The following is a 21,257-nucleotide window of genomic DNA, read 5'->3' as shown; positions in this document are numbered from 1 at the left end:
CATCCTGGTGCGGGAAAATCCCCCTTGTTTCGCTGCAGACCTGGCTCACAGCTCAGGGTTCTTGGAGGCCCCCCTTGCTAATTGCCTGGATGAGGTTTATCCTCATTATACAAGCAGTTCCCCACACGCTATCATTGACCTCATCTTACCACAGTGCTTTCTCCATCCCATCCCTGCCGGGAAGTGCAGGGAGAGCAACGAGCTGCCTGTCCACTAGCAGCTCCATGGCCCCAAGAGCATCCCGAAATAGGAGCCCAGCCCACAGTGATGGGGTCCCCGGTAGCATCCGTCCTTCTGCTCAGTGGCTCATGGTGATGCTGATGGGGAAGGCAGGACCGGGGCACAGACATACTGTGCCTTGAGGTGGCATGGAGCTGAGCTGCTTCCCCCCATTTCCTTGGCAGCTCCGGTGCCATCGGCGATGCGAGCGATGGCAGACCAGGCTGCAGTGGCGGCGGACGCCTCTCCAACCCTGGCACCGTCCCCAGGCTCACCCCGGTGTGGGGACACCGATGGACTAATACCCCATCCCACTGGCACCAGGGAGGACAGCGGTGGCCGGGATGGCCGTGGGCTCCTTTTCGCCATGGACGGTGACACGAAGCCTCTCCCCTCACCCCAGCCTGGGGGGATGCTCCTGGCCGATCTCCCACGGGCCCCCCAGCCCCGGCTGAGCCCGGCCAAGTCCCGCACGGCCCCGTCCTCCCCCAGCGTCTCCCCATCAGAGAGCCGCACTGCCCTGCTCCGGCTGCGGGAGGCCAGGCTGGAGGACACCAAGAGACGGCTGTCAGAGGCCGTGCAGGAGCCCCTCAGCCGGCTCAGTCGGTTCATGGCCGAGGAGAGCAGCCCTGCGCCCCGGGCAAAGGCGGGCAGCGGGGGGCAGGAGGCGGGGGGCAACCCTGGGCAAGCAGGGGGTCACGGGGCTGGGGGACGCCGGGCACGGGACTGGAGCCCCTGGGAGCCCACCCTGAACTGCCGCTATGAGATCTGCTCCTATGGGGATGTGATCCAGGTGGTGGAGGTGGCGCAGAGGGATGCTGCACCCTGCCTGCCACCCCCCGAGGAGCCACCACCAGCACGGCCGGGGGGCACGGTGCCGGGCAGAGCCCTTGCCTCCATCGCCCTCCTCGCCTACGGCTACTTCATCCTGCCACTGCCGCCCTACGCTGCCGGCCTCTGCCTGGGGCTCATCTGCGGGCTGGTGCTGGGCTTCCTCGCTGTCCTCCTCCTCGTCCCAAAGCCTCCACCGGTGGCACGGAGACCGCGGGGCCACCTGCGCCCTGAGCTGCTCCTGGGGGAGCCGTGGGAAACCCACCACCTCCAGGTAGGAGATGGGTGGTCCAGGATGGGGTGCTGGGTGGCAGCTGGAGGGGTTCCCGGGGCTTGGGGTGCAGCCCTGAGGGGGTGTTGAGCCCACGGTGGGTGCAGGCTGCCATCCCGTATGGCACAGCGGGAAGCAGATGGCTCCCTCTCTTCCCACCCAGGGGTGGATGAACCAGCTGCACGTCTACGACCCTGAGCTTTTCCACCCCTCGCTCACGCACTCAGTGCTCGCCACGCTGGATGGGGCCACCCTCAAGCTCTCCTACCCCAAGAGCAACATCCCACGCCGAGCCACCTTTGAGGAGGAAATCCTCGATACTGTCTTCGTCAGCCACCGCTACTACGACCTGGCTGATGCCAAGGTGAGTCTGGCTGTGCCAAGGACCCTCCCGTGGGAGTGGGGGGACTCTCCCTTTGTGAGGACCCCCAGTGCCCTCACTTCACCACCATTCTTGTTGTTGCAGGTCTTCCTCTGCCCCCCCAGCCTGGCCCGAAAGCGGACATGGAACAAGAAATACCCCATCTGCGTCCTTCTCCGCGACCCGGTGGACACGGAGTGCAGGAGCAGTGAGGAGCATGACGCGGAGCTGCAGAGGGACGAAGGGACGAAGAAGGTGCCGGTGCCAGGGCAGGACATCCCAGGGGACTGCAGGGAGAAGTGCCTGTACCTCTTCGGGCGGACGGGGAGGGAGAAGGAGGAGTGGTACCAGCACCTGGTGCGAGCATCCCGTGGGACCCCCAGCAGCCACCGTGGTGAAGCCAGGGCAGGTAAGAAGCAGCCATTGTGGCCTCTACTCTGTTCCGGGACTGGTCTGGGGTGGGAGCTGCACGTGTGCTGGGAGGACAAGCCAGGCAGCAGTGAGTGTGGGGAGAGATGGAGGAGCCCAGAGCCCAGAGCATTTACAGCAGCAGGGAGAGCCTGGAGGAACCCCTTCGCCAGCATAGGGTGGGTGGCATGTCACTGGCATCGTGGATGGGCAGCATGTCACCACATGTGCATCACGGCACATCACCTCTCGTGCCATCCTGACCCGCTCATGTCCTCGTGTCGCCCAGGTGCGGGACCAGCTCCACGGAGCAGTGGCAGCAGCAGCGGAGGGAGCACCGAGGACATCCCCTCTGCCATCCCACCCAAGGACCTGGTGGGAAGCGTCCAACAGATTTTCCTGGATTACAGCACCTACATGACCCGATTCGTGCCAGCACAGGCGGGGGGCAGCCCAGACCGGAGCCCCTCTCACGGAGCACTGGGCAGCCCCACACTCTCAAAGGTGAGTGGGACAAATCCAGCACTGGGAGTGGAATGTGAGTGCTAAGTGGAGGCTGATGGACCCTGTGTGCAGCCACTTCCAGTCCTGGGGCTTCTCTCCTCCCTCCTGGCACCATGGTTTGGGCAGCCAAGCCGTAGTGCAGGGGAGCACCCAGCCAGCAGGTCCCACCTCTCATGGGGCCACCTTGGGCCAGGTGCTCATGGCTTCTGTCCCTCCACAGCTCAGTGAGGACATGACCAGGCGCAGCGAGGCATGCATGGCCTGGATGAACGCGCTGGTGGGGCGCATCTTCTGGGACTTCCTCCGGGAGCAATACTGGGCCGAGCAAGTGTCCAACAAGATCCAGAAGAAGTTGAGCAAGATCAAGGTGAGGGGCAGGAGCATCACAGCACTGAGAGGAGCCCCATCCCCTTCCTGAGGACCTACGGTGGGTGCCAGGCTGCGGTGACCATCCCCATGTGGTTTCTCTCCATCAGCTCCCGTATTTCATGAATGAGCTGACACTGACGGAGCTGGACATGGGCACATCCATCCCCTCGGTCCTCAGCGCCTCCAACCCCACCATCAATGACCAAGGTAAGATCCCTGCAGAGTGGCAGGGGCCCCAGGGCTGGCTCCACGGCAGCTGTTACCGAGACACCAGCCCAGTCCCTGAAGCAGGGAGCTTTTGGCAGGCACGCGAGCAGCCCTCGTCCCCTGCGGTGCTGACAGGGGCTTGCCCCATCCCTCTCCCCGGCAGGGCTCTGGGTGGACATGGAGGTCACCTACAGCGGCTCATTGCAGATGACACTTGAGACAAAGATGAACCTCTGCAAGCTGGGGAAGGAGAGCGCTGCAGAGGAGAGTGGCCCGGCTGAGGCAGGCGGAGAGGGGTAAGGAGACTGCGTGGCTGGGCTTCATCCTCCTCCTCCTCCTCTTGCCTGAGCAGGGGGTGCTGGCCCCAGGGCACCCCCATGATGCTCCCTGGGGCTTGTAGGGCCAGGCCTCGGCTGATCCTGCTGGCAGACAGCGACGCGGAGTCGTCCAGCGCCGGCTCCTCTGACGAGGAAGACATTGCCACTGCAGACGCCACAGGAGCCCTGGGGGAGCGGGTCCCACTGCCCGGCACTGAGGGGTAAGGGGCCATTTGGGGACTGTGCCGTGGGGTGGATGGGGAGGAGCTGGGGGAGGCACAGCACTACGCAGGCACAGGGGCTCGGGGCTGGTTTCCCTGGGAAGGCACACACGGGCACCCCAGCACATCATGGCAGCCCTTCACAGGGGACTCCTGTCCCCGTGGGGTGCTCACGGCAGGTGGCTGGGGGTGCTGAAACCCAGCACAGCTCTGGGTCTCACCCCGCTGTGGAGCTGCGGCTCCCCTCACTTTAGTCACGTCAGCGGTAACAGCACAAGCCGGAAGATCCTGCGCTTTGTGGATAAGATCGCCAAGTCCAAGTACTTCCAGAAAGCCACTGAAAACGAGTTCATCAAAAAGAAGATCGAGGAGGTTTCCAACACACCGCTGCTGCTGACAGTGGAGGTGCAGGAGCTGGCAGGCACCTTGGCTGTGAACATCCCCCCACCGCCAACGGACCGTGTCTGGTACTAGTTCTTCCTCCTGCGTGGGGACACACATGCATCCTCCCTCCAGCTCCCCTTGCTCCCAGCAGCTCAGCCAAGGAGCCAGCTCTGGGGCTTTGGGACACGATGCTTTCTGCCTCTTTCCTTTCCCCTCACAGGTACAGCTTCCGAGTCCCGCCCCAGCTGGAGCTGAAGGTGCGCCCGAAGCTCGGCGAGCGGGAGGTGACGTTCCTCCATGTCACTGAGTGGATTGAGAAGAAGCTGCAGCATGAATTTCAGGTGCCTGTCATGAAGGTCTGGGTCTGTTAAAGGGCTCAGCAAACCCTGCTGGAGCATAGGTATTGCTGCAATCAGGGATAATCAGACCTCAGTTTGGGCTAGGGTTATGTCTACAAAAAGCCAACATCTGACCTGGTCTGTCCAGCTTTGGATAGTCAAGAAACATGGCCTGAGTAACCAGCTCCGAGCAATGGTGCTCTGAGCACTAGAGTGCTTGAGAAAAAGCGTTTTTCTCCCAGTACGTGCAGCCCTGCCCCAAGTAGGGGGGAACAGGAATGTCAGTAAGTCCCAGGCAGACACCTTCGAGAAGGGCTGAATTCACCCATCCACTCTGGTTTTGGGATGTTTGGGAGACTTACCATCACAAGGTACCCACTGGTTTGTTTTCTGCCTCTCACCTTTGAGACTTCTAGTCAAAGAGCAGAAATTTAGGTACCCAAACCCCTCCAAAGAGCTGCCATTTTAACAACTTCAAAGTGCTGCTCCCTGCCCTCTGCCATGACCATCCTTGAAGCCATACAGGTGGGCAGGGCAAAGAAAAACTGCTCCTGCTTGTCCCCACCCTGAGACATCCAGAGCTGGTAACCCTCTAGGGCTGGGCACAGTCAGCTGCTGATGAGGGGATGGGAGTCCAGGACCTTCTGTTCACAGTCCCAGTCTCTGACCCAAGTTCCCGTGGCTCCCGCCAAGGCCACTTCCAGGCAGATATGTCACCAGTCAGGTAGTGGTATTCAAAACCACTTACTTTTTATTCTGGATTCCTCCTTTCAGAAAATTTTGGTGATGCCAAACATGGACGATCTCATCATTCCCATCATGCATTCTGGCCTGGATCCTCAGCCACCCACTGGGGGACTGCCCAGGGACCTACCAGCCAAGGGAGAGAAGAGGCCTTGAAGCACAGCCCCATGGGGAGGGCAGAGACACTGCACAGAGCTCAGGGACCTCGCTGGGACACGGAACCAGCCAGGGCCCGGCCACGGACTGCATCCAGGGCTATGCCAGGGGGTTTGAGCTTCTTGGTTCATCTCATCCTCAGTACTTTTGTAGATGAGCCTCCTCCTTAAATACCGCAAGCACACATTCAGAGCAGAACCAGACCTAGGGCAAGGGGTTTGCTGGAGACCTAAGAACTTCATGCACCTCCTACCAGGTTCCCAGGACTCCTGGTCAAGGGGGCAGGTCTGGACCAGCAGAGGGCTGGGCTTTCCACCGTCTGTTCCCAAAGAGGATGCAGCATACCCAGAATGGTTCTGCACTGAAGGAGTTGTGATCACCGCTGATCCAAGACATCACAGCTCCAAGACGCATCACACCCTCCCCGCAGCTGGACTGCATGGAAAACACGGGTGGAAAATGAGTCCAAAATTTGAATAAATCCATCACTGCCCGGTCTTACCTAGCAGCCATCTTATCATACACAAGTTCCCACATCTGCTGAGGATGCCAGCTGGGCTCATGGGGCTTTGTGCAGAGAGAAGTCCACAGGTCATACTTTCAGCTCAGCAAAAGTAGTGCCTGGGTGTGCGCGTGTGACAGGCGGCGAGGGGAGAGATGGTCAGTGAGACTGGGCAGAGGCAAGTAACGGGAAGGGCCTGTATTCCCAGCGGAAACTGGGGTACCTGCTCTGCTGTCCTCTGGAAGAGAGGAAGGGAAATCTTCGCTGTGGTTTGGGTGAATGCAGGCAGTAGAAAAAAATTCACTGAGCAAGGGAAAGGGAGGATCCAGAGACAGAGCAGACATTTGGATGTCCCAGTTAGTCCCTCTCTATGTGGTCCAGCCCAAAGTGCTACTTGTGCCATCCTCACCTGCTGAGGAGCCTCAAGGACATTCTGTTGCCCACAGGCAGCACTGAATACAGGTAAGACACCCCTCCAGAAGGAAGACAGGTAGCAGGCATGGCTTGAAGCATTTTTATTGAAGGTGCCCAGCTATGTAGCCTTGCGTGTCTCAGTCCTTATAGCTCTTCCTGCACTCCTGGCTTCCCTTTCACCAAGTGTTTCTTCTGAGGGCCCTGGAAGAGAGCAGAGAGGAGAGCTCTCAGTGTTAGTGGTAGACAAACCTGGCCTGCATGTGAGCTGTGTGGAGCAAAATTGTAGGTCTGGCCCCTTTCTGCTGTGCAAGGCTGCTCCTGGTCTCTGCTTTCCAGCTGGGAGCTCTGTGCCACCATTCACCAGCCACCCCCGGTGCCTCCCTAGCCCTGCAGGAATAGGGAGCAGAACACCATTGCCCTTGCACAAAGGGTTTGTTTCTCTGGACAGAACAAAAGCGGCCAGAGTGTCAACGAGTGACCTGCTCCAAGCCAGTGGCTGGCGTACAGTCAGGGGCCATGGAGGGGAGCAGTCATTGTGCTGATGAATGCTACCAGGAGCCCACTGTGGTGGAGCACTTCTGAGCTGCTGTACGAGCCCTGGAGGAGGCAAGGCCTCCCACAGCCAAAGGCACAGATTCTCATCAGCCAACTCAACGGAGCCTGAGGGGTTTCCACCAGCTAAGAAATGGGGTTGTCCCAGACCAAGTAAGTCCTGCGGGAGCAGATGGCAAGAATTACTTATGTGTCTCTACTTCCAGCCAAATGTAAAGTTTTACCACAGTATACATGGAGGGAACTCTCAGCCCACAGTAGAAAATGGCAAAGAAAACATCTGCAACCAGGTAAAACCACCTCCTGTCAGTAAGGTCCCCATCACAGCTACTCAGGACTTGCAGCAACAGCAAGAGTGGAATGCAGAACAAGCTCCTAACGCTGAGATAAAGGAAAACAGCTTAACCTCTAAAGAGCTCTGCAAAGGCACTGCATAGCCAATCCCCCTTCCCAGGGCTAAGGAGGCTTAGCCAGTTTCACATGGGATTTGTAGCTGACAGGCCAGATCCAGATACGGTTTACGTCTGCATGGTATCCAGGCAGTTATTTCTTTAATTTCTGCTGGCTTACTTAACGCTTCCTCAATTTCACATTCAGTCTTATGCACCAGCCTGGTCTAGGTTGCAAAACTATTCAAGAAACTCCGCTTGTTTTGGATTTATTTAAACTCTTTTTCCCCCCTAAATTTAAGAAAAATATACTGCTCAGCCTATTGAAAGCTTCCTGACAAAAGAATCACAAATTTGTGACTGAATTTGACACAACCTTTTCCTCTTAAGAATATTAAAGTTATAAATCATTCCAAACAAATCAAAGAAGTGCACAATTACGGGTGAAAGGGACCATATGTCCAAGGCAGTGCCTGCCAAGTTAACTGCTTGTTTAAAACATCCTGTGGTGAATGGAAACTGGTTGGCCATATGGTATATTATTTGCTAGTTGGGTTGTCTTGGATCACTTGCACAACCATCATGTTCTTCCTTCACGTGATATCTGCTGTGTGAATTGAATTCATGCCTGTCTTTTATGCAAGACAGCCCTGATCACTCATTTGGCTGTTGTTATATCAAGAAGCAGATGCTTCATTGGAGTCAATCGGTTGCTTTAGCCCCAGCTGCGAGCGTGGCCCAGGACCTGAAGCTGGCACAGACCGTAACTCACCATGAAAGCCCGCTTCTCCTGAGCTGTCTGGAAGCGGCCATGGCCAAACTTGGAAGTAGTATCAATGAATTTGAGTTCAATGGCTTCCTGAGCCCGGCGGCTCGTATGCACCAAAAGGGACTGGAAAAGAGGAGTTACAATGCATCAGGCTTATCTTTACAGAAAATCTGGACATCTGCTCTGATGGAAGGAGGGTTGAAATATCCTAGGTGCATCCATTAGAAAATATCTCCACGAAAATCTACTTTCTCAGAGAAACACCCTGGTGTTGCAGTGGCAGGCTCTAAAATGAGCCTGCTCTTCACTTAGCATTTAATTTCCTCACAATCTGCTTATGGACAAGGTTTTGCATCCATAGAGGCTTGCAGCTTCTGTCTCCAGAGAGAGTAGATCTGACTGCACACTGCCACAAACAATGTAACTGTGAATGGTCTCGACGAGCACCTTGCTCATGTGCCACACGCCCTCTGCAACACAGCATCAAGGACCTGACCAGTCTCCCTGACCAGCATTTGGAGGCACATTCTCCACATGGCGAATCTGTTCGTGGAAAGCTACAAACCTTCCCCCTCCAGTGCCGGCTGCGCTCTCACCTTACGGAGGGTGAGCACACGCTTCTTTGTGCCCACGACGCAGCCTTTCAGCATGAGAAAGTCATTGTTGACCTCCCCATAGTGAGGGAAGCCACCCTGTGGGGAGAGGCAGAGAGAGGGTTGGCAGGCAGGCAGAAGAGCAGGATAGGAGCAGATGTGTCCACAGGTGATTTTTTTTAGGGAAAGAGAAGGTAGTGACTGACAGCCCTTCCAGCTTACAACACTCTGTACCCTTCGGGTTGGTGCTCAGGACCACCAGAGCATGTCAGCCACACTGACTGCATGATCCCAGCTAAGGAGCACCCCCTAAGAGCTGGGGAACCAGCAACCCTGCTTCCTTCCCTGGAGGATGTGGGTGAAAAGAGAGCGAGTTGGCTAGACCCCCAAGTTAACAGTTTTTAAGAAGCAAAAGTGAATTTTTAAACCAAGTAACAAGCATTTATCTGTTAAGTATCAGATTTTTTATGTCACTTACAGTTCTTTTTCTTTTTAAACAAAGTTGTCAGTTCTTGCCCAGGTTATCAGCTGAAAATGAAATGTTGGGGTATACTGATGGGCCTAAAAAAACACCTCACAGAGATGGTTTTCCATGTCCAAAATACGAGGAAAGGAATCACTGCATTTCTTTCAGTGAATTTCCTTCAAATAATTTCCTATGCAGTTGCCATCAGCCAAGGAATTACTTTCCTGGCTCCGATTCCTGTAGTCAAGGCCAGTCACAGCCCTGTTACCCCCTCAGCCCTTACCAAAGGTGTAATGGTCTTCTCTGTGACATCGTAGTGCGTTGAGGCATTATTCTTCACCACTTTGCCATCCTCCACGTGGATCCCATGGCCAATGCGGTAAATCTAGGAACAGAAAGGAAACTGAGATGGTGACTTTCCAACCCCCTCAGTGATGGATGTCACGGGGAGGACATATTTTTTGCCAAGATGTGCCCTCTGTGATATGTCCCTTGAGCAGGGAAAAAGCACCAGGAAAGACATGAACAACAGCACCACAGATCTCCAGGGGAACATCTGAGAAGCTGGGGGGAACAGAGGCCCCCATGCAAAGAAGCACGGTGACAGCATGGGAGGAAGGAATGCAGGAAGGCACAGTAGCAGTCTGAGGGAGCCCACCTGGTCCATACCTTCTTGTTGAGCTCTGTGCGGTGGTGGTAGCCCTTCTGGCCAGCCCGGGCAATGGAGTAGCCAACCCGGGCCGGGTGCCAGGCCCCAATGCAGGCAACTTTGCGCAAGCCTTTGTGTGTCTTCCTGGGGAGCTTCTTGGTGTGCCAACGGCTTGTCACCCCTGGAAGTGTGACCAGACAGGGCAGTGAGAACACCAGGGAGAGTCAGAGCTGGTGTCTGAGTGCTGGGGAAGGGAGAATATCATCATTCTTCTGCAGTTCTCGGAAGACACTGTGTTGGAAGGAGACCAAGAGCTGTCACCACCATAAGAGGCCAGACCACAGAACTCTTCTCACTTCCCATGGATTTGATCAGACTGTGATATGTTCCTGTTGAGCATATCCACGCACATGCACAGAAACACCCACACCTCCACACACGTGGTTTATGAGAAGTGCAATGGCACAGTGCCTCTGAGCCTCCTGGGAGGGCTCTGGGCAAAGCAGAAAACATGGCCTTTACTGAGATTAAAGTAACCAAGCTCTGCTACTATGGAACTGCATGTTATGGTTGAGGTCCAGAGGCTCTTTGCTACTCCTTGTGATTAAGTCGGTGGTTTCTCAGCATGGCTAACGCTCCCCTCCACCAACACTAAGTTACGGGCAGTGCCATATGAGAAGGACAGAACCAAGCCCCTGGCAAGGGTCTCCCTGCTCTGTACCTTTCATCCCATGCCCTTTAGTCACACCAATGACATCGATCATCTCGTTCTGGCTGAAGACATTATGCACGGAAACCTGCTTCTCCAGCCTCTCACGAACCCAGTCAACCTTGTCAGCCACCGTCCCGCCATTCAGCTGGATCTCCATCACGTGGGCTTTCTTCTGCCGCAGTGGGAGCAGCTTCATCTGCATTAGACAGTGCATTAGGGCAAAATGTTGCCCCTTACCTCCCAGGCATGAATGTAAGGGCAGGGCCGTATCACCCACCACTTGTAGGGGGGACAGAGGGTGAGCAGGGCCAGCTCTTCACCACCCCTCTGTCAACCTCTTTCATAACAGCCAGCGACCTGGGTCAGCATGCCTAGATATCTCTTGGACCCAACTCCTTGTCCTTGAGCTCAGCCACCCCAGTGCTCCCATTCCAGGTGGGAGCTGATACACACTCTGTCTCCAGGGAGCACAGGAGCATGTCAGCCTCATCCTAGCCCAAGAGTTAAGCACAGTAGTAATAGCCACGGTAAATGCCCCAGAGGAGCCCATCACCAGAGCACCTCTGAGGCTCAATACTGTAACAAGCCAGGATGCAGCTCTGTGCTCTGAGCCAGTCAGTGCCTCTCCTTTGGTCATGTTCCACCTCTGCTTCCAGACTGAGCAGTTATTTCTAGTTCCCGCCAAGAGGTGCCTTTGCTCTATCCCAGTCCCAGCTTCCTGTGCAAAGCCCCTGCCAAATCGCCACAGCAGGACTGTGAGCGTCTGTGCCAGCCACAAGTGAAGCCTTGAGCCAGCTTAGCTCTGCACCAGACTCCAAAGCAGCCATTAACTCCAGGGATCAGCATGAAAATGGGCCCCGTGTATCCAGCAATCAGGATCTGGCAAAACTGTGCCTGCCCATGGGTTATTTTTGCCCAAACATTTGACACCGGTTGCTAATTTGAGGTGATCATGGGGCCTAAGGTCCCTTGCTGACACCGTGCTCACCACCTGCTGAGACTCTGTGCAAAGTCTGCTCTCCTCCATAGGGTGTGTGGGCTCCCCAGCATGCCAGACCCACAATCCCCCCAGCAGGGGACAGGGTTGGCGTCAGGAGGCAGCTGGAAAGGTCAGCCAGCACCTCCCATCGCCTGCATGCCCTGTCCCACGCCCTCTGACCGGCGTCTGCCTGCTCAGCCTCCTGTGACCCACCAAGACACCTCTGTGATCCCCGCTTCCAGGACCTCACCATGCTCCCAAGCTGAGGAAGACCCTGAGCCCCCCTTGCACACCCCCCGGGGTGAAGCTCTGACCTGCGTATGCACAATGACACGAATGACCTTGCAGTACTTTTTCATAGCTGCAAAATCCTTCTCCAGCTGCTTTTTGCCATCCTCATCCTGCCATTTTTTGCAGTACTTGGTGAACGCCTTCTTCTTGCTCTTGTGCCTACAACAAAATAGGTTGTTTAACATCCAGCAGAGCTGAATGGTGAAGTGCTTCTGCACTTTGCTGTGCCCTGAGAAGGCGCAGCGTGGGGAGACTGATCATCTTGCCAGACACTTCCCCGGAGGCACAAAGTACCTGTGGGTACCCAAACCTTGCCTGGCTACCGGGGCCATGACACAGGGTGTTGAGGTGCGAAGAGGAAAGTGAATAATGGTCTGTGAAAAAGGGGTGGTAATTCAAACCTTTTTTCATGAGGAATCCAGTTGTCTCCCACTGACTGGCTCAGTGCCATCAAAATACAAGTGCAAAATCAGAGCTAAGTGGAGAAAGGAGAAAACAGGCTCCGACAGGGATCAGAGGCATGTGGTGGGTGGATCTCAACGGCATTTTTACAGGAGACACGATTCCTACAGTTAAGAAATTCATGTTTCCATTTTCCTCACTGCTGGTGTGGGATTTGGGGTGTTGAATTTCAGAAGGGCCAGGGGGTCACATTCTGCATCAATTTTTCCCCTGACAAATCTGGTTTTACCCCCTCCATTTGGTGCCTCAGCTCAAGTATTCCAGTTTAATGGAGAGAAGAAGGGCCCAACCTACACAAAGGAAAACGAACCTGCAGCACGCCCTGCCATATGATATTGTGGAGAGAGCTAACTTACTTCAACTATTAGAATTAATTTACATATGCATATGCTGATTCCCAGCATCAAGCTGTTTGCAGTATCTCTGTGCATGACTAAATAAATAGCAGCTTCATTCCACCTCAGAGCCAGCTGCCAGCAGCTGAGCTGTTTGCAACAGTTGGGCATCACAGACAGCCTGCGGGGACTCCCCACTTGCAGTGCCCCAGGGACCTTCCTCAGCCATGGAGGCACGTACCAGTTCTTGTAGAAGCGCCGCCTGCACTCATCACTAATATGCTCAGCAAAAACAGTCTTGAAATTCCTCAAGCCCTTCGGTGTTTCTATGTACCCCACAACGCCCACCACTACCATTGGGGGGGTCTCAATGATGGTCACGGCCTCCACCTCCTCCCTTTTGGAGACCTCTGCAAGACAGCAAAGGGAAATGGTGCTCAGCATCGTCTAGGATCAGATCATTCCCTGGAGCCATTCATGGCCCGTGCTATTACAGCGAGCAAGCAACGTGCTGGGGGCAAAGTTGCACTCTGCTCTTACAGCCAGCCTCAGCCCTTCCATCTCCCACGGCTGCAAGCTCTGCTGGAGGACCACGCGGGGTTTAATCCCTAGACACTGAACAGGTTATACCCTGTGGCACAGCACATTTTAACTCATCTTCCCTGGGTTGGGGAAAGCAGTACATTGGATGGTTCTTGCCCTGGAGCTTGGCTCCAACCCTGTGGGCATCCCAGAGGGTAACACTATAAAATTCCTAACACTATAAGATGCTCCAGGGTTTGTTAGGTAGTTACCCTGCAAGGTCCTTCAGCCAGCAGGATCCAACAAACTACCAGTCACCATATCAGTGTGGGGACTTCCCAGGAACCCCCCGACTCAGCTCACGCTGGCCATGAAGTGGCCTTTGGCCATCCAAGATCTGGACAGCATTACAGGAGATAGCTTGGAAGCTGTGTGCTCTACCACACATTCCCAGGAGCAGCCTTTCCCACCAACAAGTCTGTTCCCTTGTTTCCCTCCTGGATGTGCCTCCCCGCTTCCATCAGCCAAGCCTTACTGAGCCCAGGCCTGTGCACCTCCCGCACAGTGTGTGTCATGCCAGCTTTGTAGCCCAGGAAAGCTGTCAGGTGGACTGGTTTGCTGGGATCATCCTTAGGCCATGTCTTCACCTTCCCTCGGTGGCGACGGCTTCTCTTGTGGGGGAGGAAGCCCAGGTGGCCATGCCTGGGAGCAGAGAACTTGCGGTGGGACTGCAGAGAGGAAGAACAGAAAAGATCAGCTTCACTTTCAGGTCCCAGAAGACGCTGGGACCCAAACCACAATGGGAAATACCCCTTTTAACAGCTGCAGGGATTCTGCACTCTTCCTCGATTCCAACACAAGAGAAAGAACTAACAGGAAGGGATTTTGTTCAAGCTTCTATCACGTGCATGGAAGAATTTAGTAAGTTTCTGGACAAATTATGATGATTAACTAAAAATACTCAAACATGATCTCCCTCCTTCTATTTGAGGGCTTTGAAGGAGAAATATGTTCTTTAATAGATCTGCCCGTCTGTGATGTTAATTATAATGACTTATTTTGTATTCTGCAGTACCAAAAGGGCCTTCTCAGAATTCATGGGCTTTGTGTCATCAAGGCAGATGGAACCAAACAAGCACAGCTAACGATCAGAAGAAACAGGAAAGGATGCCCAAAGGAATCAGGAGTAAGAACATGCGCAGGTTAAATATGCACCTTTAGAACCAAATTAGAAGAGCTAAATATATAAACCCCAATCGCAAGGTCATGCTGAGCCAGGCATGGAGAAAGCAACAGCGCTTTAGAGACACGGGCAAGTTCTCACACAATTGGCTTCAAGGCAGGGGAACTGGGGTGTCAGCCCAAGCAGTGAAGGGTTAGATCTGTGTCCGCTGCAACTCCCTCCTTGCTAAGATCAGTCCCGGCACCCGGTTGCACTTTCCACCAAGCTTATTTTCCAGCCCAAGTGGAGCTCTGTTGAGCTCGACCCCGTTTCAGCTGCACTAACACCGCTGGTGGCCCAGCCCTGCCGACCGTCCCTCCGCACACAATGGAAAGGTAGCAGAGCCCAGCTGTACAAACCATGGGACGTCTTCAGCCCAGGTCAGCCGCAGAAAGAGACTGTCAGTAAGTGCCTCCCCTGTCTAATACTTAAGATGGTTATCGGTCTGAAGACACAAATTTAGCTGCTAGCTTCACCCGCTGCTATATTCATTTCATGCTCAGCCAAGCTGGCAGGTTGGACATAACAGTTGCGGTGTGATAAAGGTCAATTGCCAGTGTCTCAGTTTACACTTCTCCCTCCTAAACAACTTGAACGTGAATGGCAAGAATTAGGACAGCTTCATGACGGGCCACCCCACACCCAGAGCCGTCAACGCCCACATGGGCACCCCGAACTCAGTGCAGCTCTGGGTAGAGACAGACTAAAAATCCCTCCATCAGCCCAAGCAAGAAAGAGTTTGTGATTTTGAGTGGAAAAGAGGTCGAGGCAATCGATTTGGTTGTGAGGGCGGCTCTGCTGCTCCTCCAGGCCGGGGCCTGGGGCCTCCTCAGCTAGGCCCGGCCCCGCGGGAGGGGGGTGATGGTACACGGACTACAACTCCCAGCATGCACCGGGCACAGCGGAGCATGCGCAGAGCGGCGCCCTCTGACCCCGGCGTCCCCCGCCGTCGCCACGGGGGTTGTGAGGGGCGCCGCCATCTTCTCCGCGCCGCCCGCCGGGCCCGCCGCCGCCGCCGTCATGCCGGAGGACAGTGACTGGGAGGCGTACAAGGTGCCGCCGACCCGCACCCCCGTCTCCGAGAGGACCACGTCGGTGCCCAACCCGGTCGCCCTTTTGCAGACCGCTTTCAACTATGTCGTCGACGCGCCCGTCACCTTCGTCCGAGGTACCGGCGGGCCGAGCCCCTCCCCGCTCCCGCCGCCGTCCCGGGGCGGCCGGCACTCCTCGCTAGCGCCGCTCCGCGGTGCGCAGCGGCTGCCGGAGCCGGGCCCCGGCATGGCCCGGGGACACTCAGAGGCACGGGGCAAAGACGCGCGGACAGCGGGACGGGGAGATGGGACACACAGGGAGATGGGGGACAGACAAGGACACAGGGACAGACACGGGGACATCGGACGCAGACAAGGGCATAGCATGGGCACTGGGACAGACACAGGGGCATGGGACACGGACACAGCATGTATGCTGGGACAGACACGGGGACATTGTCACAGCGCAGACACTGGGATAGACATGGGACACAGCATGGACACTGGGAGAGACACAGGGAGATGGAACACAGACAAGGACACAGGGATGGGGAACACCAAGCTAGACACGCGTGGAGCCCACTGCTGCGGTGCAGCCCGGGAAGGCGGCAGCAGGACCAGGCAGCGAGGCCATGGCAGGCGCTGGGGCTGTGTTGCCCCTCGCTAGCCGGGGGTGTCTGACCACGGGGCTGTCACTGCAGAGTGGATCGAGCGCCAGCAAGCCAAGAACAAGTTCTACTACTATCACCAGAAGTTTCGCCGCGTGCCTGACCTGAGCGAGTGTCTGGAGGGCGACTACCTCTGCTACTTTGAAGCTGAAGCGCAGTGGAGGAGGGACAGGTATGGCTGTCGCTGCTCTGGTTAGTCAGCCCTGGGAACCGCTGCAGTTAGCTTGAACTTACAGCATTTTCCTGGAGTTTGGGATGTTGAGGCAGCACCTCTTGCACACCCCATTACAGAACAGCCATTTCTTAGTGCTGCTGTCCCCTGCAGCACACCTGAGCTGAGCAGGGTGGCATTAGGACACATCCTCCTGCACTGCCTGGTTCCTACAGCACTGCTGCAGGACAGACCACTCTCCTGTAAAAACCCAGAGCTGACCTTCCACAGGGTGTTGTCACCCCTTTGTTTAGCTTTTCTGTCATCTCAGCTGCAGTTGCATCCATCATCATCTTTCCCGCAGGATGGTTGATCAGGAAATAGTGGAGATTATCCGGGAGAGGCTGGGTGCGTGTAAGCAGAGGGAAGGACCCAACCAATTCCAGAACTGTGCCAAAGAGATGGAACTGCTGGCACAGGTCACCAAGGCATACCAGGACAAATGTGAGTATGGCAACAGCCTGCATGCCTTTGCTGCGGCTGTGACGGCACACAGGGAAAGTGGGTCTTAAACCACTTCCCAGACTTAGAATCATAGAATGGTTTGGGTTGGAAGGGACTTTAAAGATCACCTAGTTCTAACCCCCCTGCCACAGGCAGGGGACACCTCTAGCTAGACCAGGTTGCTTAAAGCTCCATCCAACCTGGCCTTGAACACATCCAGGGATGGGGCAGCCACAGCTTCACATGGAACAGAGGCTTATTTCTTTTTAGGTGCTGAAGGGCACTCTTCAGACATTTATTTTCTTTTTAGATGGTGATCTTGGCGTCCACGGAAATGCAAGGACGTGCCTGATGAAGCAGAAGCACAGGATGATGGAGGAGAGGAAGGCACAAGCAAATGAGTCTCAGTAGATCTAAATGGTTAGCACCTCCGTGGTGCTTGTATTGAATAGTGCATGTTGCATCTTTGAACTCTAACGCTGGTGACCTCTACAATAAATGTGCAACCCAGGTATCTGCCATACAACCAGAATCTAGAGTCATTCTTTGAAGAGATCTGAAACGTTTACAGAATTCTTCCCTTTTCAGCTCTGAATTCCAGTAGATAGTTACCATCTCTGAACCACGGTCAGCCCCTCGCTCCAGGCACCCCTGGCTGCCTTAGCTGGCATTGCCCATCAGGGGCTCTCCCCACAGAAAGATGCTGTGCTGCTCTGCCCAGCCCCAGCACAGAATTCCCTCAGTTAGGGTAAAGATTACGTGCTGTAGGACAGCAAATAATCTTCAGAGCTGGTTCTAGACCCCATTTAGGATTAATACACGATTAACAAGGATCAGTGTAACGTAACATACTGTTTCATTCACCAGATGTTCAGGCTCTGGCCCACAGACGTGAACCTACTCAAATCCCCAGCAGAGATTTAATCCGTCTGCGCAATGCATCAACCATCCTGTCAAACCAATCACAATTTCTTGTTCACTGATCACTTTATTGTCTTGTACAAAACCCACTTAAGTCGTTGCCACGGCAGCTGCCTGGGTTCTCTGCACCGAGACTCTGGTGTGGGTCTTTGCCAGATGATCAGTGAACTCCTGCAAAAAAAATATAAAAAAAAGCAGTGTTTTATTTTCTTGAGCAACTGTCACGGGTTTCTCAGCACTGCATCCCTTTCCAACAAGGTGCGTACGCGAGGGCTGGCTGGGGTAGTTCAGCTACAACTTCTTTTTTCACTGAGTATTTCAAAGCTTTCTATTTCCTTTGTCCACAAAATTCCATTTTCAAGTATTACTCAAAACTGCATGCTGAAAAATCACATGCTACACAACAGTCAACTCTAACTGCAAGTACTCTCCCACTACTAAATCACAAACTCTGGATACAGCATCTGAAGTTTACAGGGTAGGAAGGGTAAGATTTGAGCTGCAAAATGCAGAAATGCTCTTACCTGGTAAGGAGACTTGGTGAACACAGTCTCTTTCCAGAGGTCAGGGGTCAGATAACTGTAGGTCTTGGAGATGGCATCGAAGGTGGCTTTAGCTACAGACAGAAGTCAAACATTGCACATCACTGCTACAGAAACCTGCTCGCTAGTACACACCCACACAGCTCCAAAAAATGTAGAATTTAGGAAGGAACAGAGAGACCATAGCAGGATCTCTCTGATATACTCCCAAAAGTCAAGTTTCTTTCTCTCTCCATTTACGACAATTACACTACTTCAAACAAGTGCAATCGCGCAGATTGGGAGAGTTTTTGGTTTGTGGTGTTTTTTGTTTTTTTTTTTTGTTTTTTTTTTTTTTGTTTTTTTTTGTTTGTTTGTTTGTTTTTAATCAATGCACATATAAACCCACAATTTCTTCTAATTAACTTTTACAGAACTTCAGGATCATCTACAGCAGGACTAACCTGCACTGTAAAAGGTATAAGCAGATGTCTTTGCTTCTGCTGGAACCTTTTGGTTCAACACAGATTAAAAAATACTATAGAAATGGCTACGTTATGTCCCAAATGACAAAAATGGCAATACATACAGCTAAACTATAACACAAAAACCTAAAGCTTACCAAAGTTGCCAAGAGTGGCAGTGCAGCCCCTGGCTGAGGTGTAACAATCATCGATACCAGCCATCATCAGCAGCTTCTTGGGGACAGGGGCAGACACAATCCCTGTACCACGGGGGGCTGGGATCAGACGCACCAGGACAGATCCACACCGGCCAGTGACCTACGCAAATACACTGGGTTACAGCTCCCAAAAAACACATCACAGCACAATTACTGAGACCAGGCCCAGCGAGTCATTCTCACCTTGCAAGGCACCGTGTGCGGTTTGCCGATCTTGTTGCCCCAATAGCCTCGTCGTACAGGTACGATAGATAATTTGGCCAAAATGATTGCCCCACGAATAGCAGTGGCAACTTCTTTAGAGCATTTAACACCAAGACCAACATGGCCGTTGTAGTCCCCGATTGCGACAAAAGCCTACAATTGAAAGAAAGAAAAGTTTTCAGTGGTGGCTGTGCTGCATGGGAACACTTTTTCAGCAGAAAAAGTCCATCAGGGTCCCTCACCAAGGATAACCCGAGGTGTGTGCCCAGCAGCAAAGCCTCAGCTCCCTCCAAGTACAAATCACACCACCACCTGCTAAAACTTGCACAGCAGAGCTCACAGTTCAAGAAGCCCATTTTTCCCCTTAGAGCTTGTCCTTCAGTCAAAAACATCTACATCTGAAGAACTGGGATTCAGTTAGCTGCTACAGCCTCATACTGGTCAGACATCCTAATTACTTTTAAAGATCACTGCTTCATAACAACTAAAACTTGTTTCTCCATGATAGTTCCTGAATAGCCAACAACACTGCACAAGTGTGACTTAATCTTGTGCTAAAGCTGTTTCAAGTAACACTTGAATATATTACTATGTTTTCAAAGTTAAAACAGTAATTTGGTAATCTACACAAGCAGATCTCCATATCAAAATACTTACTAGATACTGCAGAAGAAAATAAAGGTATTTGAACTAATTTATCAATATGATACCAAAAAAGCAGCAGACAACACAAACAAAATTTACCATGTGAGAAAGCAGAAGAAAAAGGCTACCTTAAACCTGGTACGCTGACCAGCACGAGTCTGCTTCTGGACAGGCATGATCTTCAAAACCTCGTCCTTCAGAGAAGACCCCAGGAAGAAATCGATGATCTCTGATTCCTGCAAGAGTCAATCGTTTATTCACAAGGCCACGCTTCTTAAATAAACACAGTTAGTAAGGTTCCTACAATTCAATTTCAACAATCACATACACATGTATTCTAAGTAATAGGTACTTATGTATGTCAAGTTTTGCCATCGTAAACTTATTCTACCTTGCCAGAATAGCAACATAGCAAATAAACTTTCATTTTTTCCCATCACTGAGCAGAACTGTTACAGACACACTTAGGCAACATGCTGCCATCTCCACACAAGGCACACTGCAACACACAAAACCCACCACGCTTTACTACAAGCGACTGCATCAGTGCTCAGCTTCGGTTGGCTTATGCCTTTAACTCGAACACGCTTTACCCAAGCATCCCAAGCAACAAACACAACTACAGCAAACGCCGCATTTCAAATTAAGACTCTGCTGCACGTTATTTCAGCGTTCACAGAAGCCTACCTTGATTGGAAGTGAGAAGAGATAGATCTCCTCAAGAGACTTGATCTTCATATCCTTGACCAGGCGACCAAGCTTGGTGACAGGAATCCACTAGCAAAGAAATGCGTGGAAAAGGGTCAGCGGCGGCACCAGCTGACAGCATCCCAAGGGAACCGGCTCGCTTTCCGCTCCAGCTTTCGGCATGGCAGCAGACGCGGCCCCTCGCGGAGCTCAGCTCCACCGCCGTCCCCACCACCCGGGACGGCCCCTCACAGCCCGTCCAGCCCCCTCCGGCCCCGGGAACCACTTACTTCCTTATCTTCAGCCTTGCCTCCACGAGCCCCGCGGCCTCTCCCTCGGCCCCTACCGCGGCCGCGCCCGCGGCCTCGCAGCCCGGTCCCGAAGCCGCCACGGAAGCCCCCTCGGGCCGCTCCTGCACCTCCCGCAGCACCGGCGTCGTCCGCCATTTGCTAGAGCAGAGAGGGGCGCGTTAGCCGGGATACCGCCGCGGCGGGTAACGGCGGCACGGCGGCAGAGCCCAGAGGCGGCCGATACGGCCGGGCACGGCTGCCCCCGCGCCACCGGAGGTCCCGATGGGCGCGGATGGAACCCAGGCCCCTCCGCTGCACCGGCGCCATCCCGCCCGCACACCTCCACCACTTACGTGATCTCTTAGAGTAGAAGGCCTCACCCCCCCGCCGCTCGCTATTTATACTCCCAGGTCTCGCGAGAGCACCACCCGGCTAGGCGAGCCCCGCGCGCTGAATGACGAATACACTTCGGTGCCGAGCGGCGCCGTCCGCTGACTTATACAGGGTGTGGGGCGAGTAGACCCGTTGGCAGCCGTGCGCATGCGCCCGTTCTCAGTATATTAGAGGGCGCGCACGCGCGTTGCTTTCAGTGCTTAGCGAGCTGGAGGTAGGTGTGGTGGGTTCGGGGTACGTGGTGTCTCCTGCGTTCTGCACTTCTTGAGCATTAAAAAAAAAAAAACGTGTTGGGGTGCGGTTACGGCGCTGCCTGAGCCGGGTGGCGTGCTGGTGGGGGAGGGGGACTTCGGGGGGCCGCTTTACCTACAGG

The 21,257-nt window shown here is 54.1% G+C and overlaps 4 protein-coding genes across 5 annotated transcripts; 2 read left to right on the top strand and 2 right to left on the bottom strand.

Moving 5' to 3' along the window:
- Window positions 1-233: 233 nt before the first annotated feature.
- Window positions 234-5,810, top strand: LOC309677691 (testis-expressed protein 2-like). Its single transcript, XM_082490547.1, has 11 exons — window positions 234-1,324; window positions 1,485-1,685; window positions 1,788-2,091; window positions 2,380-2,594; window positions 2,788-2,961; window positions 3,071-3,170; window positions 3,334-3,466; window positions 3,571-3,708; window positions 3,963-4,175; window positions 4,313-4,433; window positions 5,205-5,810. The coding sequence occupies exons 1-11, from the start codon at window positions 422-424 to the stop codon at window positions 5,328-5,330; spliced, it is 2,628 nt and encodes an 875-aa protein (XP_082346673.1). The 5' UTR covers window positions 234-421; the 3' UTR covers window positions 5,331-5,810.
- Window positions 5,811-6,332: 522 nt separating this feature from the next.
- On the bottom strand, window positions 6,333-14,629 carry RPL3L (ribosomal protein L3 like). 2 transcript variants are annotated; one of them, XM_082490524.1, is made up of 10 exons: window positions 14,547-14,629; window positions 13,501-13,693; window positions 12,685-12,853; window positions 11,670-11,805; window positions 10,386-10,572; window positions 9,685-9,845; window positions 9,299-9,400; window positions 8,553-8,648; window positions 7,960-8,079; window positions 6,333-6,447 (listed from the first exon to the last, which is right to left on the bottom strand). In XM_082490524.1, the coding sequence occupies exons 1-10, from the start codon at window positions 14,547-14,549 to the stop codon at window positions 6,391-6,393; spliced, it is 1,224 nt and encodes a 407-aa protein (XP_082346650.1). In that variant the 5' UTR covers window positions 14,550-14,629; the 3' UTR covers window positions 6,333-6,390. The 2 variants fall into 2 exon arrangements, with proteins under 2 accessions (XP_082346650.1, XP_082346651.1); XM_082490525.1 differs by lacking the exon at window positions 8,553-8,648.
- A 501-nt stretch (window positions 14,630-15,130) lies between these two features.
- On the top strand, window positions 15,131-17,067 carry NDUFB10 (NADH:ubiquinone oxidoreductase subunit B10). Its single transcript, XM_082490474.1, has 4 exons — window positions 15,131-15,355; window positions 15,920-16,058; window positions 16,402-16,541; window positions 16,852-17,067. The coding sequence occupies exons 1-4, from the start codon at window positions 15,208-15,210 to the stop codon at window positions 16,950-16,952; spliced, it is 528 nt and encodes a 175-aa protein (XP_082346600.1). The 5' UTR covers window positions 15,131-15,207; the 3' UTR covers window positions 16,953-17,067.
- Window positions 17,068-17,509: 442 nt separating this feature from the next.
- RPS2 (ribosomal protein S2) lies at window positions 17,510-20,786 on the bottom strand. Its single transcript, XM_082490473.1, has 7 exons — window positions 20,492-20,786; window positions 20,202-20,291; window positions 19,643-19,750; window positions 18,849-19,022; window positions 18,606-18,765; window positions 17,987-18,078; window positions 17,510-17,633 (listed from the first exon to the last, which is right to left on the bottom strand). The coding sequence occupies exons 1-7, from the start codon at window positions 20,645-20,647 to the stop codon at window positions 17,553-17,555; spliced, it is 861 nt and encodes a 286-aa protein (XP_082346599.1). The 5' UTR covers window positions 20,648-20,786; the 3' UTR covers window positions 17,510-17,552.
- Between the last annotated feature and the right edge of the window lie 471 nt (window positions 20,787-21,257).

The sequence above is a fragment of the Vanellus vanellus genome, assembly GCF_965231255.1.
Source record: "Vanellus vanellus genome assembly, chromosome: 14".
Taxonomy (NCBI): domain Eukaryota; kingdom Metazoa; phylum Chordata; class Aves; order Charadriiformes; family Charadriidae; genus Vanellus; species Vanellus vanellus.
The sequence above is the reverse complement of the archived record's forward strand: the minus strand, read 5'-3'. Positions and strand labels throughout refer to the sequence as shown.

Excerpts from the sequence above, each read along its gene's own strand:
- NDUFB10 (XM_082490474.1), top strand. The coding sequence starts at position 15,208 with ATGCCGGAGGACAGTGACTGGGAGGCGTACAAGGTGCCGCCGACCCGC. Across the intron at positions 16,059-16,401 it reads GCGCAGTGGAGGAGGGACAG|GATGGTTGATCAGGAAATAG; the intron begins GTATGGCTGTCG and ends TCTTTCCCGCAG. Across the intron at positions 16,542-16,851 it reads CAAGGCATACCAGGACAAAT|ATGGTGATCTTGGCGTCCAC; the intron begins GTGAGTATGGCA and ends TTTTCTTTTTAG.
- LOC309677691 (XM_082490547.1), top strand. The coding sequence starts at position 422 with ATGCGAGCGATGGCAGACCAGGCTGCAGTGGCGGCGGACGCCTCTCCA. Across the intron at positions 2,092-2,379 it reads CCGTGGTGAAGCCAGGGCAG|GTGCGGGACCAGCTCCACGG; the intron begins GTAAGAAGCAGC and ends CGTGTCGCCCAG. Across the intron at positions 3,709-3,962 it reads CCACTGCCCGGCACTGAGGG|TCACGTCAGCGGTAACAGCA; the intron begins GTAAGGGGCCAT and ends CCCTCACTTTAG.
- RPL3L (XM_082490524.1), bottom strand. Across the intron at positions 8,649-9,298 it reads AGAAGACCATTACACCTTTG|GGTGGCTTCCCTCACTATGG; the intron begins GTAAGGGCTGAG and ends CTCTCCCCACAG. Across the intron at positions 8,080-8,552 it reads GTGTGCTCACCCTCCGTAAG|TCCCTTTTGGTGCATACGAG; the intron begins GTGAGAGCGCAG and ends CCTCTTTTCCAG.
- RPS2 (XM_082490473.1), bottom strand. The coding sequence starts at position 20,647 with ATGGCGGACGACGCCGGTGCTGCGGGAGGTGCAGGAGCGGCCCGAGGG. Across the intron at positions 18,766-18,848 it reads CGCACACGGTGCCTTGCAAG|GTCACTGGCCGGTGTGGATC; the intron begins GTGAGAATGACT and ends GTATTTGCGTAG. Across the intron at positions 17,634-17,986 it reads TCACCAAGTCTCCTTACCAG|GAGTTCACTGATCATCTGGC; the intron begins GTAAGAGCATTT and ends TTTTTTTTGCAG.